Source organism: Chanos chanos, chromosome 7 (assembly GCF_902362185.1).
Source record: "Chanos chanos chromosome 7, fChaCha1.1, whole genome shotgun sequence".
Lineage (NCBI taxonomy): Eukaryota > Metazoa > Chordata > Actinopteri > Gonorynchiformes > Chanidae > Chanos > Chanos chanos.
In genome coordinates, this window is record NC_044501.1 from 15,372,990 (window position 1) to 15,390,660 (window position 17,671).

The following is a 17,671-nucleotide window of genomic DNA, read 5'->3' on the forward strand; positions in this document are numbered from 1 at the left end:
GGGGGGGGGGGGGGGGGTGTTGATCAATATTGGATGAGGTATTTGTGTGTGTTCATCTTGTTTATTTGTTCTTTTTTTATGTAAAAACAGTGAATACCAGACATATGCAGGGATAAGACCATTGTACACCACCCCCCCCTCCCCCCCCCCCCATCAGATGTGCTTGGAACATATAGGTGCTTTAACTCAGGTCTGCTTGTGAGACTGGGAGTCTACTGGTCTACTACGTTTTTTGTTCTTTTTATGGGATCATAAGTCTCCTGAACTGAACTGATGTCTCTTAGCTGCCATATTGAAAGAGTTAAGTGAGGAGATGCAAGAGATCAATACTAAATTATTTCAGTGCTCAAAGAATACAAGACAACAATGACAGCCATTGTCTAACAGTGACATAATAATGTTAAAATATAGTTGGATCAACATTCTGTAAAAAAAAAAAAAAAAAAAAAAAAAAAAAAAGTTTGTCAAATAATTTTGATATTAAACACATCCTCTTGCCTTGAACGGAATTCAATTTTAATGCTTCTTTGTATACATCCAGCAGAAATCATTTTTATTGCTCAGAGCAGCTCATTTTAAGCTTTACCTGATCTGGCAAATTCTAGCCTGTGTGATTGTTAGCAATTTCTATGCGTTTTTCTATTATCATTCAGATGACTGATGGATAATCATAACTGAGACCATAAAAAAAAATGTGTTTGCGGGTCCGCTTCAAAACAGCAAGGAATTATTTTGATTGTCATCATGTAATTTTTTTGATTTGTATGTGTTTTTCATTATAGTTGCTAGCTTTGATCTGACTGAAAGAGGAAAATATCTGAGTGTTTATCCATTCTGCAGTCTTATCTGTATTGTTATGAATGTGGCACGCCATGCAGACCACAGATAAAACAGTCTGTGACCAATTTCTTAGCACAACCAGAATCTTCAGAGAACAATCAGAAAGCTTTGTCTTTTCACCTCATCTGATCTACATCTCATAATCATGGCTCTATGCCTGCAACTGAACAATTGCCATAATTTAAAAATCATATCATTTTCTCTTTATCTTCTTATACGTGGGCTGTATTTAATAAGCTGAGAAGAAAAAGAGAGGAAAAAGAGCCCCTTGCGACTTGGAAAGGAAAGAGAAAAAGTCATTCTCTTTTAAGATCTGAACTTTCCCATTGACTCTCCATCAAACAAGATGGATGAAAGCTGGGATGTCTGGGCGTTGCCATAGTGAATCTGTCAAAGTTCTGTAGAGCAGCCATGTGTGAAATGCACAGAGTTGGATCCGACCTTCAGGCCTTGCATGGGTTCTGTATTGGGTGTATGCTGACAGTAGTGTGAAAAGCATCAGAGCTCTGGGGCAGGCTTAGGAGACCTCTGTAACTGTACTGGTTAGAAGGTTTTTTTTATTTCTTTTTTCAATCAGCTGCCAGTCTCCATCTGTAATGGTGTGGAGTGTGGATTAAGGCTTTCCAGCTTCTCTCCGTCTGAAAGTATAAACCCAACCAGGGAGAGGAAGTTGACGAAAAGAGAAAGATGGGGTGCAATTGTGAGTTTTAGGGATTAAGCACAGAGGAAGAGGGAGGGAGAGAGAGAGAGAGAGAGAGAGAGAGAGAGAGAGGACAAAAATCAGCACAAGGTCTGGAGTGAAAGAGAAAAAGTGAGCAGGGAAGAGTGGTATTTGTCAGATATGAGCCAGGACCTGGGATGGAGCTTATTATCCAGCTGAGCATTGCCTTAAAGGATTAGACTTGTGATATGTAGTGTGTGTGTACATGTGTGTGTGTGCGTGTGTGTGTGTGTGTGATTTATAGACTGGGTGTTGCTGGGTTATGGAGGGTGCGGACCAGATAGCAGGATGTCGATGTTTGTATATAAAAAAAAAAAAAAAAAAAATTGAAACAAAAAAAACAAAAAAACACTCATCTAGTCAGAGGCTTAACCATGTAATGCTCTTTGATTGTCAGGGACAGAGAACTGCACAGGCTTCATCTGTCTTTACTTCGATACCTTACCTCAGTACTCCTGAAACCAATATGTTGATAAATCAGATAAAAGGCGCAATACACATTTCAAATGTTCCGATAAACTAAGAGATGAAACTTGACAACTGGGAAACGTGAATATAATGGCTTTCAGTCCATGAAGTCCAACGATTTTCGACCAAATTGTGAAAAAAAAGCAGTCAGTAAGAAAGAAGATATTAGATTGTAGAATTTTATATGACAAACCAGGTGAACTAAACCGCATAGACTTTGTTAGTTATATTAATCTTACATACTACACACTTAAACACCTGTCCTGACAATAGAAGCTGTTCCGCAGACAGCCGTTTTCTGTTCGCCTCTAACTTCTGTTCGCCTCTTTTAACCTCAGTCTTCTTTTGATTTTGATTTCAAATCTTCTACAATGACTTGGGAGATTTTACAATCACCTCTAGCTTTTGCCAAATTCGTTACCACACAATCTGGCTCTCAATCTCCTTGTTAGTGTGCTAGATGAAGACGTACACTGACATCAGCATGTACGTGTGGAACAAATTCGGGATGAATTGTGGGAAAACTCAAGTTCCCATGAAACAAAATCTTTGTTGTCTCATATCAATTTCGAACTGTACGGTTATTTATCATTTTAATCATGTTTTGGCACTTGGGCTGCGTAAGACGAGGATTTGGATGCTCTGTTGCTCGTGGTGAATTCTGGAACTTTTTTTTTTTTTTTAACCTTGATTTGCAGAGTGTATTCTCTCCATTTCAACAGTGACTTTGTTTGTTGGTTCCTGTGGGGGTTTAACTTGAGTTCTGCACAGACGCCACGTTGGTTTTGAAGGATGTGCGAGTAAAAAAAGAGGAGTCTCCAAACAATCCAAGGTGTCGGCAGCACAAATAAAGTTCCCCCAAGAGACTCCTTTATTTTTGTTTACATAAAAAAAAAAAAATCATTACACGCTTGATAGAGTTTTGGAATCAGTTATGTGCCCATGGGAAGTTCATCAGTAAATATTTCCATCTCTGGGACAAAGGAAAAAAAAAAAATAAAAAGATCAGTGACAAAAATTACCATGGCAACATTCAGCAACTCACTCAGGCACTCAAGATCACATTCCTTTGTGGCATTATAGTTATTTATTTATTTATTTATTTATTTATTGAAGCAATAAGGTACAACAATAACTGAAAGAGACTGCAACTTTTTTTTCTTTTGAGTCAGTCTCCTTTGGCTCTTTTGAAATTGAAAACCACATGCCTTATAATTATTGTTCATTTTTAAAAGCTCTCAGAGGCAATTCTGTCATTGGTCTTTGCGTTTTAGTGTTCTCATCAGAACATTACAAATGTCCTGCCAAGAAGGGCTCATTTACAACCGACAGTTTTGTTGTATAAATAATGTACAACTGGGCTCCTGGAAATTGTATTGACAGCCCTGACAGACCGAATCTCAAATACTGGCAGAATCGCCTATAACAGCTTGACAGTGCTGTTGTATCAATTTCAAACCACATATCAATCAGCACAAGTAATTTGAAAAAAAAAAAAAAAATTAAAGAAAGAAAGAAAAGGAAAATCTACAGTGTGGTCTTATGGTGCAGTGCTGCTGTTGGGTCATGCCTGTGCTTTATTTTATTTTATTTTTTTTTACTGTTAAATAAAACTCGGTTCAGTTTCATACCTAATTACTTAGAGTTAGACTGAGGGAGAAAGATAGAGGGAAGGGTAAGGAAAATATTCAGTAAAGTCTTAAAGTAATACAACAGTAAGTAGTTACAATACTCGTTATGTTTTAATTGCATAATTTTGTTTTAACAGAATGACAGGACTGCATTGTAACGCACTCTTTGATGGTAGTCAGTTAACGGGCAGATATAATTCCTCATGTGTGAATGCATAAATTCAACCAAGCTGAACTTGTATTCAACTTCAGCTGGCGAATGCAGTGACCTAGGTCAATTCTGAGAGGAAAAGTTCATCTTGATACAGTATTCAGGCCCTATCATTTTCTTGCAAATTGTCTTTCTTTCAAGGTACTGTTTTGAGCTGCTGTTGATCTAATAGCTTATTTTGACAGATCCAGTATGCTTTGAACTCAAAGACAAAGTGGATAACAAGCTGCACTGAAGCAGAAGCGGAAAGCAATTTTTGTATGTCTTTTTGTCAGTTTAGCCCTCTCAGACAACTTAAAATGAACTGTGGACTGAACTCCTATGTGTATTTTACCAAAAAAAAAAAAAAAGTCAGCTCTGTTTGAAAAAAGATTTCTGGGACACACCTGTGGTTTGATATTTAGCTGCACACAGAAACTCTTCTTTTGTGGGTACATGGCGTGATTTGTTCATGTGTATTTTCTTTGGAACACATAGATTTTTGGGATTTGGATTGATACCAGCATATTTAAGACTGACGTAGAAGCATTTCAAATATATTTGAAGATTTAAAGAGATACTTATATTAATACATGTATATGCTGCCTCATGCCGCGAGGGGTACCTTACTGTCAGATATCATCACATTTAACAATTTTTTCAACCAACGCCAAGCGGCATTTGCAGATTTTTCATTAAATCACATCCAATCAAATCTATTTATACCCCACAGAGCATGAGAGCATTTGATCCCTCTCTTTCAGGAGGAAGGAATCATTCGATGTCTTTCATAATTCTCTCGAATGAGAGTGTGTCACACTTGCGAGATGTTTAGCCACACAAATAAAGCTCCATTACCCGTGAAGTAATCAAAGTGTGTAACAGACATCTCCTCAGATGGAGAATTCACACGCCATTACATTTGCGAGGTCCTTGGGGAGACAGGTGATTCAACGTGGCAGCAAAGAATAATGATTCGTCTCTGCTGGGCTCTAATGCATTGGGAATTCAGCTAATATTTAAACAATGGCCCTACTGATGAGCCCTATTGGAGCAGAAAATAACGCTCTAAAGAGATAAGGGCATGACTGGGATGCTCCTCACACACACACGCACACACACACATGCACCCACACACGCACACACACACACGCACACACACACACACACACACTCACATTGAGTTTGATAAGAGGAGAGGATAAGACAAGGTTGAGAAATTAGTTATTTTACTTCTAGAGTGATTTCTAGAGACTGCTTTTTTTCTATCATACATTAGTGAATTATTTATTTTAGGAATAATATAGCTCACTGAATGGAAGTTTCAGTTGTCTCTGACAGTTAAGAGCAACAGAACCATCCTCTGAGGGATTCAATGCTGATTCATTTCCTCAAGGTCTAAACCTTAATTCACTAAGTTAATACAAATGTGTTATTAGCATATAAATCACCAATTAGGAATATATTGTATAACTGATGATAACTCTTCAAGTGTTAAATTTTATGGAATTTTCCATGGGACAAGTTTAAGTTTTCTGAAGCATGGTTCTCTGAACAATCTGTCTGTACTCACCTCATAGTTATTGTTAACAATTCTGTGTGACCTCTAAGAAAAAGGGCCTGTGTCAGTTACATGAGCTTTGGCAACTGTGGAATTATATTTATCCACCTCATTATCTCTTTGTTTATTCATTTCAGGCTACATTTAGTTTCATCTTCACAGGAAAATGAGAAACAGAGCATCTTTAGAACTAACAGAGCTTAATGTGGTGCAGAACACACTGTTGGATAGAACTGTTTGTGTTTTTGTTACGTTGTTAAATGAAAGTATCTTGGAAACCTCAGTGTTAACTTAGTTCAGAAACCGCTCTGAGTGAAAATATTAAAATATGTGGTGCGCATAACAAAATCCTTGAGTGTCAGTTTCCAAGTTGTGATATTTTCATACAGCATTTCATAAATTGACTGCCACCTCTTTTTAACGGTCGTGCAGTGACTTGCATTTGAACAGCTACCCTGAGTCTGCTGTAGGTTGATATGACTGATTGTCCTGCTGCTGAAATGACCCTGATGGCGGAAGGACCGCAGGCGGATGCGTCCTGGCTTTTAGTAGAAGGTGATGACACGTCCTTAGTGTCCTGACGCTAAGGGGACCCTTCTGCCCGAGCCGCAGGATTATATCTAGCCAGATGGGCAGGAGTGTTGCTGTGATTCAGACGGAATGAGAAAGTGGTGGGATGGAGGAGGGGTTGGGGGTTGGTCACTCGCTGCCTCGGGCTCTCTTCCTGGGCACTGGCCAGCCACCAGCTGCTACCTGTAATGTTATGCCATGCTCCAGTTAGCATCTGTGGAGCTACAGTGGCACATGCAGCCTCTGTCTCTCTCTTGATCTTGCTCTCTCTCTCTCTCTCTCTCTCTCTCTCTCTCTCTCTCTCTCTCTCTCTCTCTCCTTTTCACTAAAACTCTGATGTGCCTTCAGTGACATAACATGCAGATAGATATCCCAATCGATTTCCACAAAAGTTGGAATTTTGCTCGGTTCTCAAGAACTTTGGACATGATAGATGAACACCCTCAGCTGAACAGAAAGCAATACATTGAAATTCAACATACCTTTCCCCCGACATTTTAAAGTCGCTCTACCACCATCTCCAATATTCCTTTTTTTTTTTTTTCCACCTAGAGGCAAGACTGTGTAGGGAACTGTACTTAGCAATAACCCCAGCTCCAGAGAGGCATTCTTTTATGAATTGGAAAGAGATCTATGGCTTAAACCAGGCCACGTTTAATGGGTTATGTGCATCATTGCAGACAGTTGCCACAGGCTTGACTGAAGCCAGGGGCCAGATGCAGTGACTACGCGTTGACATTTGCTGTGAGGGCCTTCCACCTGCATGTGGAGTGTGACTTCTAATTAGCGTCTTGGGGATTTGAGCAGGGAACTGTAAAAGTGCTCATAAGAGCGTTAATGTACATTAAATGGACTTTAAATTACTGTGGGGTCGAGCGCACTCCTAGTATACAGGCTGGAATATGTCTTGCGTCTAGCCCATGAGCCTGGACTAATGTAAGTTGTTTCGATGAAATATTCTTAAAAGGGTTTCGGATCAATGGGCCATGCATTTCATTGGTTTCAATGCATATTTCCATCCACCACTCGGTTTGATGCTGCTGACACTACATAATGATCTCAGTGTATAGACTTTTTGATTTAGACCTCTGATAGGCACTTGTTATCGAAATCAGATTTTATTTTCATCACACATACCTATTTTACGCTGTGTGTGATATTTTCCAAAACAGTGACTTTCATTGCATGTCAGCATAACTGATTAGACTTACTTTCTTCTTTTGATGCTGTTTATCTGTATTGCATTCTCAGACAAATGCATACATATATAAGATAATGTTTATGATGGTGTGCAAGTATGTCCGCAACTTGGCATAAGAGATTTTCCGACTCTGAACAAAATTGGTTAGCTGAAAAATCATTCACACACATTGTCAAGCCTATGTGATAGCTGATTGCTTGTTGATGACCCAATAACCAAAGTTCATTCTTATCATATGTTAATGTGACATTGTGTCTTGAGATGGAAATTGATGGAGAAAATGTTGTTGTTGTTTTTTTTTCTGTCACACTGCCACTTAGACTTATTTGTTGATTTCACTCTTTGTAGGCTTAAATTATTGTCTTGAGTAGACTGAACTTCAGCCTATATCTCATAATGTCAATTTATACTTTGAAAGTGACAACTATGCCCTCAATTTGCCACCAGACATGCTCGTAAGTTATGCTATCAAAAAAAAAAAAAAAAAAAAGGATGCCAACTATGGAAGTTATCTGAAAGTTAGGGAAGCCTCGCTTCGCCCGCAGGACCAGTGGCATATGGTGGCATTTGGTTTGGGGAATTAGCAGCGCCGTCTTGTTTGGACAGATTCAATTTGGGTCCCAAGCCCCAACGGAAACGGTTGAAAGTGGGAGATGTGGGCGACCGGGAAAAAGTCCAGATGGCGTGGATATGCATAGATCAATCACGCTGTAATTTTTTTTCCCTCATCTTTGCCTCTCTCTCTCTATTTCTCTCTCTCTCTCTCTCTCTCTCTCTCTCTCTCTCTCTCTCTCTCTCTCTCTCTCTCTCTCTCTCTCTCTCTCTCTCTCTTCCCCTTTATCTCTTTCATTCAAACATAAAATGATTTATCCAGATCCTGCTGAGAAATTCAGACAGACGCATTCAGACTTGTATTTAGTCTCGAAACAGGAAAGGTCAAGGAAAGGATTCACACTATTTCAGAAGCTTCACAGAAAAATGGCCGTGTTAATAGAATGATTTCTCCTGTGCAAAGATACATTTTTTATTTGTAGATAATGTCAATTTTGTTGTGGAAATGGGACAGGAATTCCAGTTTATTTGGTGCTTTGAAAGACCCTTATGGTACTTTTTTCTTACATTACGTTTTATCTCCCCTTGCAAGCATGTTCTCTTCATTCCTTCGTTTCTTCCTGGCCCCTGTCCTCTCTTTGCTATAATCATGCCAGTTAGATCTATGCTCAAAGATCAAAGAGCTATGATTGTGCTTTAGTCCATGTTTAGTGGCATAAAGGACTGCAGATGTGAGAGATCCTGAGTATACAGCGACAGAAAGGATAAAGGAGACAGGGAGAGACAGCATGCTTTGTTTCTGCCTGGCGATGAGCTGCTGTCCAAGGTGCTGAATTGAGTCACTGCCCCACTGCATTAGGAGAGTTTGAACGCTAATCCTCTTACATTCCCTTTTCATCTCTGAAGATTCCAAGCAAATAGCTTGTGGTCATACTCATCTGGGAAAGTTCTTGTTTTGCTACAGAATTACTTGGTAGTTTTATGTTAAGTAAGAAGTCTGTTTGGGAGGAAAAAGAAGTATTGTTTGTCTTTATTGGAATTGTTTTTCAGTTTTTCAATGACTTGATATTAGTCATTACCAATTACCAATCTTATTAAGAACAATGGCTTACACTGTACTGCTTAATCCAACAATACAGAATACCCTTCTAAAACCGTTACTGTGAGAGATTTCGGAAAAAAAAAGAAAAAAAAAAAAAAAACCACACCATAAATTAAGTAAAATAGTTTTCCTATTTTAACAATAAAAAAATGTAACGTTCTCCACCCATTAATTCGTAAATGATTTTCAGACTGTAAAAGAACACTCACATCTCATCAGTCTTAAAGGCATACAGATCAGATATAGATCAGACGTATTTGCAATAGCGACAGTAGCAGTCGTTTGAAGTGTCTTCCATTATCCCGAGCTAATAGAGGCACATGTAAGAGAAGAACAGAGAGGCAGAGAGAGAGAGAGCAGGAGCCTTTAAATATTGGATCTGGCCTCACCACCCTTGTCTTTGACCACTGCTGTTAAAATGATAATGAGGCAGTAGGACACCTGAGGGAGCACAATCTATGAAGATAGTCCCCGGCGCGTTAGCCTAATACCCCAATGCGTGTTCGTGTCGAGGGCCTAATAAGACACTCTGTGCTCGCTGAGATCTCAATGCATTTGCCCGGATCGCTCTCTAGCGTGCAGAGGCTTGTTGAGGGCGACGTTCCGGGGGGGGGGGTGGGTGGGGGGTGGGGGGTTGTGGTGGGGAGGGGAGGGGTTTGATGAGGCCATATCTGATGGCCAATCGATCGACGGCGGCTGGGGTGATTCATCTGTGGCGCGGAGTGAAGCGGAGCCCTCTTCTTCTGTGTTATTGAGTGCGGCTTTTGGGCGCACAGTGTGAAAACAGCCGTCAGCGTCCGAGGTGGGAGTTGATTAGTCATGGAATTAGTCTAGGGCTCGAGTTCTCCTTCGCTCTCCTGTCTGATACTGGTGTACGCTGTAACAAACAAATGGATCCTTTTTGTGGTTCAGAAACATAGTCTCACCACTCTCTCTATCTCATTCTAATTGCAGTTGCACACACACACACACACACACACACACACACACACACCTCTCTCTCTCTCTCTCTCTCTCTCTCTCCCTCTCTGTCTCTCACTCTCTCTCTCTCCCTGTGTGTCCTCTCTTGCTACATTCCCTACAGAGCAGTGCCTGATGATTAATGACTTATGGGTTGGTCACTGACAAAAGCCGGCTAGGCAATAAACAACGATGATTATTGATCTTTACTGTGTGTGTGGCCACCAGAAGCAAAACAGATGAAACTGCATTTTTTTTTTTTGGTTAGCAGACTCAGGTAGTGAGATGCTGTGATACTTTTTAGAGAGCTACACTTTCTCTTAAGTTGTAGAGTAGTTAGTGTATTTTTGTTTCCCCTTGTTGTTGTATCATGTTTTGGAGTTTGGAGTTGCAGGGGTATTGGCAGGGACACCTCTGAAAAAAATGGTACAAAGGGGCCAGGGGAGGAACCATATGGCTGTGTCCATATGTAGGAGGCCCTTGTGGAAAGGCAGACTAATGAATACCATGGAGAGACTTTTTTTTTTGGCATAGCTGTGTGCATTGGGCATGATCTGCTCCCATGGTGGTTCTATCTAATGACTTACAGGTAGGCAAGTGTACCAAGGAATCAACAGTTTCAGAGTTATACAGAGTTTAACAGTAGTTCCATGTGTATAAATGAAACAATTCAAACAACTAATGCAGAGCACTATATACATTTGTTTTGAATGTATATAGATTAGATTATTTATCTACTTATCAGAACTGACTTTTGTTGAACAATGAACTGAAATCATATCCCCCCAAAATGCTCTTCCTAATTTGGTGTTTGTGCATCACAAGGACAACTGATGGATCAAAGAGGACACAGCGGTTTCTTTATTGACCTTATTGAGGGATCTGTGAGTGTCCCTGTTGTTACTATTGTGAAAAGAAATGAGCAGAGAATGCCTATCACAGGTATGCCACCAGAGGGGAGAGGTAATTGATTCTGTGGCTAGAGGAGATTTCTTTATTTGCATATATTTTTGTATTTATTTCTGTATGTATGTGGGCATGTATGTATGTATGTATGTATGCATGTATGTATGTGGGCATGTATGTGTTTATGTATGTATGTGGGCGCGTATGTATGTAGGCATGTATGTATGTATGTATGTATTTTTTATCTATTTAGTTTTGTTTCCACTACACATTCTCACACAGGAGGGTTGCACTTAAGCTGTTCTCTATGTGAATACGGATGGATGGGTGAGTTGGAAGATAGAACGGTACATGCTGATAAAAGTACTGCATATGGACAGACAGGCATTGATAAAATGGCAGCATACCCTTGTTAGAATACAATCAGGACAAACATCCTAGGCAACTCTTGGAAGAATAAGGCTGCTACATGAATATTGTGTCTTTGCTGAGTATGGGTAGAGTTTCTTGAGTTCTGTGCCTTGTCAAGGATTGACTCACTGGATAATGGAGTTGGAAACAGTGCCTGCTGAGATCAGCTATGCTCTAAAAGTGAGAATTTCATTTTAAAGGACACGTTCGGGAGTTGAAGAGACCGTACAGAGGAGACTTCTTTCTAAAACCCTTCACGAGTTTACGCAATATGGGAAATAAGAAAAAGTCCTAATTTTCTTTCTCGCTCCCTCTAACGCTCTACATGCTCACTGACACTTGCTCACACACACACACACACACACACACACACACGCGCGCGCGCACACACACACACACACACACACACACACACACACACACGGTCTCTCTCTCCCTTTCTCTCTGCCCCCTCCCTCTGTTTTCCACCTTTTTGTGATGTAATCCACTCATCAATTCTTGTCATTTATTCACTTTTAAGGAGAACTAATTTGTCTTGCAGCACAATCAAACTCATTACCCTCACTGTAATTACTGCCGGCTAAACTCACATTCAAGTGCAATGATTCAGCTTTTATTTCCTCTTATTTCTCTGTTTTTCCGACATTCTTTCTTCCCAAGCAGAACAATGGTTACTCTGCTTTTCTTATGCTTTTCTTTTGTTTGGCCTTTTGTTTCCCCTTTGCCATTTATTTAATACTTTGTGTGGATGCACACACACACACACACACACACACACACACACACACAAGTACACACATACAAACATATGGCAAGCACTCACACGCACATATACACATACAAACATATGGCAAGCGCACACACACACACACACACACATTTCCAAGGCATGTTAATTCAATTTATTGGCTCTGTTTGAAGAACGTATGCTTTGATGCCCTAGTAAAATTTGTAGCTCCTATAAAAATTAGACATCACAATCGCCTTGCTCTTTGACAGAACTGCATGCATTTTTAAGGGTGGAGGTGAGGTGACGGGGGAGGTAAGGTTAAGAGGAGCTGAGCGCATAAACTGGCAACAGTGCTTTAAAATGGGCAGCACAGACTATGCGGACATCAGTGATAGTTTGCAAGTCTAGTAAGCATACATGTCACCAGCTTTACGCTCAGACACAGCACATTTACTGTCTAAGTACAACCAAACACTGCTCAAAATTTACCGGATTTATGGTTGTGTATAGCAAGGTGAGTATTGTCTAATTACATAAGTATTACTCAGAGTGTATTTATGACATTGCTATACAACTTGAGATCACCCAGGCCAAACTCTGAGGTGTGAAGCATTAGACCGATACAAAAGGCATGTGATAGTGTATATACAGATTGTCAGTCCGAAAGGAGAAATTCAAGCAAACTCTGTTCTTATATCGACTGTTTCTGGACATGTATTCAGTTTGTTTTCTGAGCTTTCAGTTGAAACACAGGTAGTAATGGAGGAGAGGGAAGTGTGTGTCTGTGCAGGTGCCAGGGAAAGTACACTGAAGTGGAATCTCTCAAATTACCTTGTTTCAAGATGACAGTGTTTCCGTTCTCTGTGCCTATTCGCAACTGTCGGTTTTGTGCACTTATTCATGTAGGCAGACAAAAGGTTTTCTTCAAGTGAAAGATATTTCCAACATTTTCACGCCTTTATAGGACGACCTGTGCAAACGTATTGTGAGGGTGCAGGAAATCTTTAAGATTTATCTCAGCTGAAATCCAATAGTATCAATTTAATGAGTCAGTCTCTTAATGCTCTTGTCTTAGTTCCATATGATGCTTTTTCACATATGACCATCATCTGGGTGTAACTGATATTATGCAGAATTAAATTTATATGCTTCACTTAAACGTAGCAGCTTTACAAGTAATAGTCTTTATAGCGTGCGCCGTAAATGGACTTTTATTTCTCCGTCAATGTAATTTATTAAGTTCTTTCACAACCATTACATCTGATGATTAAAAAGTTTAAAGTCTGAAGGCTCTTCAGTGACAGCTGTCCAGTTTTATGCATGCAACTTAGAAAAGGCTCTATATCTACCTGTGAGATTTAACCAACTCATCCATAATCCATAAGGTATAAGCCAATATAAAAGGGATGCTTGTATTAATTCATCTCTAGATCTATAGCAGCTTAATGGAATGGAGTTCAATAGATAGATAGACAGATAAATAGATAGATGCATAGTTAGAGACTTAGGCACTTAGGCAGTCCTATAACAGTCAAGTGACCTGTTAAAGATTCTACTTTGACCTGAAGTAGCATGCAGCCAATCCAGTACAGAGTTGCAGTTGGAGGAAAAAAAAAAAAAGAAAGATGACTTGTGCGGTTGCCAACCAATCATTTTAGAGTGAGCATCATACAGCTAATATGGTCACTAAGATGATCATTAACACAATTTATCATCTGTAATGATGCAGTCCAAACACTTTTTGAGGTGCGGAGGAGGTTGTGGGGAATAATGGTGTCATTAATCATGAAGAACAATAGTATTTTCAAAGTTGTTTTTATTATTAATATCATTTACATATTGCTGGAATCAAGGTCCCTGATATTTTTTTTTTTACCTCCACTTTACAAAACAGTCCAAAATTGCTTACACTGGATTGACAGCATATTTAGTGAAGTTGAGCTCTTTTAAAATATGCTTTGAACTGTTTTAATACTCTGAGAGAGAGGGAGAAAAAAGGGCTTTTGTAGACCATTGATTAATTCAAAGTGCCAGGCTCTCCTAACTTTACACCTCCAAATTGATGATGCCCACAGTTTAGAGAAGTTTGAGAACTTTCTTAAAGGAGCTACCCGCTGCCTGACTGATGGCTTGCTGTGGTAAATGGTCTTTGTCTTGCCATATCTCATTGGGACTTCGACATGGCATACTAGCTTGAGCTTCACAGTCAGCAATTCCAGCTAATTACAATGCTGCACCTCAATCGCAACTCTGTGCTCAGGATCGAGAAGATAACGACCCATAACGATCCAGAGCATCTGTGGTGAAAGGGAGAGAGAGAGAGTGAGAGCGAGAGACAGGAATGCAAGACAAAAAACTAAAAAAAAACAAAAAAAACATGTCTGCCAGTCTTTGAAAAGACAAATTTATTTATTTATTTATTCATTTATTTATTTATTTATTTTCATGGCGTGCCTCACTTTGATTAAGAAAACCATTTGCACAGATGCCAATACATTTCACCATGAAATTCTCCAGATTACATATTTGTCGTCAATTATTGTACCTCTGAATCCCCCCCCCCCCCCACCCCACCCCCCAAATTAAATCCATTTCGGCGTCTTTTGCCCTAATAAGAAATGCACAGTAGCTGCGTCTTGTAACATCTGTGGTGGAACAGATCATAACGAAACAGCTGCCAGTGCAAGACGGAGCACTAACAGGCTGATTTGGCTTGAGCATGTCACTGATGATCATATTTTCTCATGTTTTAGCTGCCTCAGTTCAAAAGAACAAGTACTTCCCCCATCATTCAGTAGACGTGACAAGCTGCTAACAGAATGGTTCCTTGCCATCATTACAAAATAAAGTCTTGAAAACACGTATCAAACACCAAAGGAAAAAAAAAAAAGATATTATGAGCAGTTGTGTTTAACCACAGTTGTTGGAATTCATTTTCTAATGGAATTCACTGTGGGTCATGAACATGGAGAGAGAGAAAAGTTGAGAGCAAAGCTTCATCAGAGCAAAGAAAGAACAGTTTGAATAGACCACTTGGGACGGATAGCTCATTATGCATTGTAGTTAATGAGATTGTGCTTATAATGCAGCAGACCACAACTTCAGTGGACACGTCTAAGATTACATGATTAAAGACTTATTGGGGCACATTTCTGTCTTGAACGCAAGGGGATATCAAACAGCAAGTCACACTTAAGTCAAAACACATGACTAATAAAATGAGACACCAGTCAGTTTCATCTGTAATTCCGTATTCATAAAAGACTTCTGCAATTATCAGAGGAAGGAATAACACCATCATATTCAGGATAAATAGCAGATAAATTAAGGAAGCTTGTATATTAAAGGCAGTCAAAACAAGCAGCACATACAAATTAAGATATCCACATGATAGCTAACCTCAGTCACAGTCACATAGCTCAACTTTAACAGATTGTTTGTTCATTCTAAGCCAGATGTCTTCCTTCTGCATTAAATTATGTTTTTATTTAGCGTAGGCATACAGGTTGGGCACAATTTGTCAAACACAAAATGATTGCACAGTGATTTGATGTTCTACACTATTCCAGTCTGCCTGTGGGGCACACATTTCAAAATGAGAATGAAAAATGGATGGAAATAAACATAGTGTATTGGGTACATGGTCACCACAGTACATCAGCAAGGTTAATGAAATATAACACAAATTGTGTCGTTTGTATAATGCTCTATAATTTTGTTACATAGATTTAGCACACAAGAAATTGAGGGAAAGTCATTTTAGCACAGTCTGTCAAACAACAGCAGAGGAGCCTTCTTAAGGGCCATGCTGAACCCTGAAACGTATCAGTTAACAGAACTTTCTCACTTTCTCACGATGCCAATTCTCAGTATCTTTTTTTTTTTCTTCTCTACAGGTTTTTTTTTTTTCTCCAGTTCATAATCAGCTCCTTAGCTAGGTTGGAGGTAATTTGGAACTTTTTTAAACATCATTAGCCAAGAGCTGGCATATCCTCCTACTACGTTGTCCCAGATTTTGAATGTAGCAGCCATAGTCTCGCTAAGCCTTGGGAAATGACACTCGGATGGCACCGCTGATGGAAAATATAATCACCAGGTGTTGGAGGTAGATGTGGAGACGGGAAGGAAGGCAAACGGAGCTGAGGGTTGAGGAAGACAGATGGGGGTATACACGAATTGGGCATGTCTTAGCAACCACCATGCCACAGAGGCTTGCATTTAACTTATTCCATGTAAAACATCGTTTTCTCTAAGCTTATTCGTCATGCTCTGCTAGGGGTGATGGTGGGGCAGTCGCTGTCTCGGAGATTCCCTGGAGTAGTCTTTTTCATTTTTAGGACTGTTACAAACAATATATTGAAAGCCAAGGAGGATAATGTTTAGTCACTGCTCAACATCACTAAAGATGTCTGTTTGCTTAATCGGGTAACTTTGAACATTCTTTGCATCATGGTCACTTTGTCTCAACTGAAACCTTAATTAATTGCCAAATCATTTAAAGCAACAATGGGCATTGTTTGCTTTCAGCTGGTAATCTGTTGATATGATTTACTACTATAAGTTATGTCATGTATCATAGCAGCAGAAGGATAGAGAAAATGGCCTTTATTCTATGGCCGATCTCCCAGATAAGTGTTAAGCAAACTCTGTGTGTCGTTTCTGGACTCTGTTTAAGCTCTGTCTTTCTCTGGCACTTTTTTTCAGGTGAACACCTGCGTGTCTGCTCTCAAGGCTATACCTGCTGCACATCAGAAATGGAGGACAAGCTAGGCCAACAGGGCAAGTTGGAGTTTGAGAATCTGGTGGAAGAGTCAAGCCACACATTACGCACCACCTTCGTCTCAAGGCATAAAATGTTTGACGGTAAGAAAGGAAGACCTCAGCTGGGCAGTTAGTTACTTTTTTTTTCTGGGGAGGTGTACATTACAAAAGGCTTGTCAGTTGGAAAAAAAAAACAAACACACAAAAAAAAAAAACTCTTGATGTGTGGGCAAGTAATCTGAAATATATCTTGAATCAGGAATTTTCACCTGTGTTTCGCAATATGAATGGATTGGAAAACTTCTTAAAATTGTGCAGGTGAACTTTTGTTTACAAGCCTGGCACTATACATGTGTTAACACATCGACAGTTAATTGAAGTGTGATCTTGTTTTATTTGCATTACATCTCACCATGAATGATAAGGTTCTGTTTATGGTTTTTTAAAGTGGGGTATTGACTGTACAGTAAAGACAAAATGTAACATAGTTTTACTTTGGGGATTCCCTGTGGAGTCAGCATGAATATGGCTAATATTGGTATTTTCTACATTTTTTTTTTTACATAGGCTAATTTATGTGTAAAGAGTAGAATGAACTTAAGCAACTCAGACTGGGCTCCTGGTGCTGTTTCTTGGGTGTTTGAATAATTATATCATTATGGAAATGTCAGAGGGTGCACAGCAGTGAAGAGAGAGAGAGCTAGATCACTTTTACAGGGTTATTTTAAGGTTAATATTGGCTTTTTCAACAAGTGGGTCACCTGGGCTCAGCCGTACAGATGGAAACAACCTTTGGCCGTTAAGCAGACCGGGGATTTCTACAAAGTTTGCAAAGTCCTTGAGAGAACCTGAGAACCTCAATGAAGCAAAAGTGTAGGGCCACTGTTATTCTATGGTGCGATGTATATGCCATGCACATGGTCAAATTTCATTGTTCCATTTCCTGAAAAACAAACAAACAAACAAATGAAAACACGTATTGTATACTTAAAGCCATTACAATGTTTCAGTTTCAGTAGGTTCTTCGAATTGCCTCCAAATCTAACTTGCAATTGTAATGGCTTGAA

General features: G+C 39.5%; 1 protein-coding gene across 1 annotated transcript in view; it reads left to right on the top strand.

Moving 5' to 3' along the window:
- Positions 1-17,671, top strand: part of gpc6a (glypican 6a) — a 125,421-nt gene that overhangs the window by 8,278 nt on the left and 99,472 nt on the right. Inside the window, exon 2 of the mRNA XM_030779983.1 lies at positions 16,548-16,706. Coding sequence (XP_030635843.1) covers positions 16,548-16,706 — 159 coding nt within the window. The remainder of the gene's footprint in view (positions 1-16,547; positions 16,707-17,671) is intronic.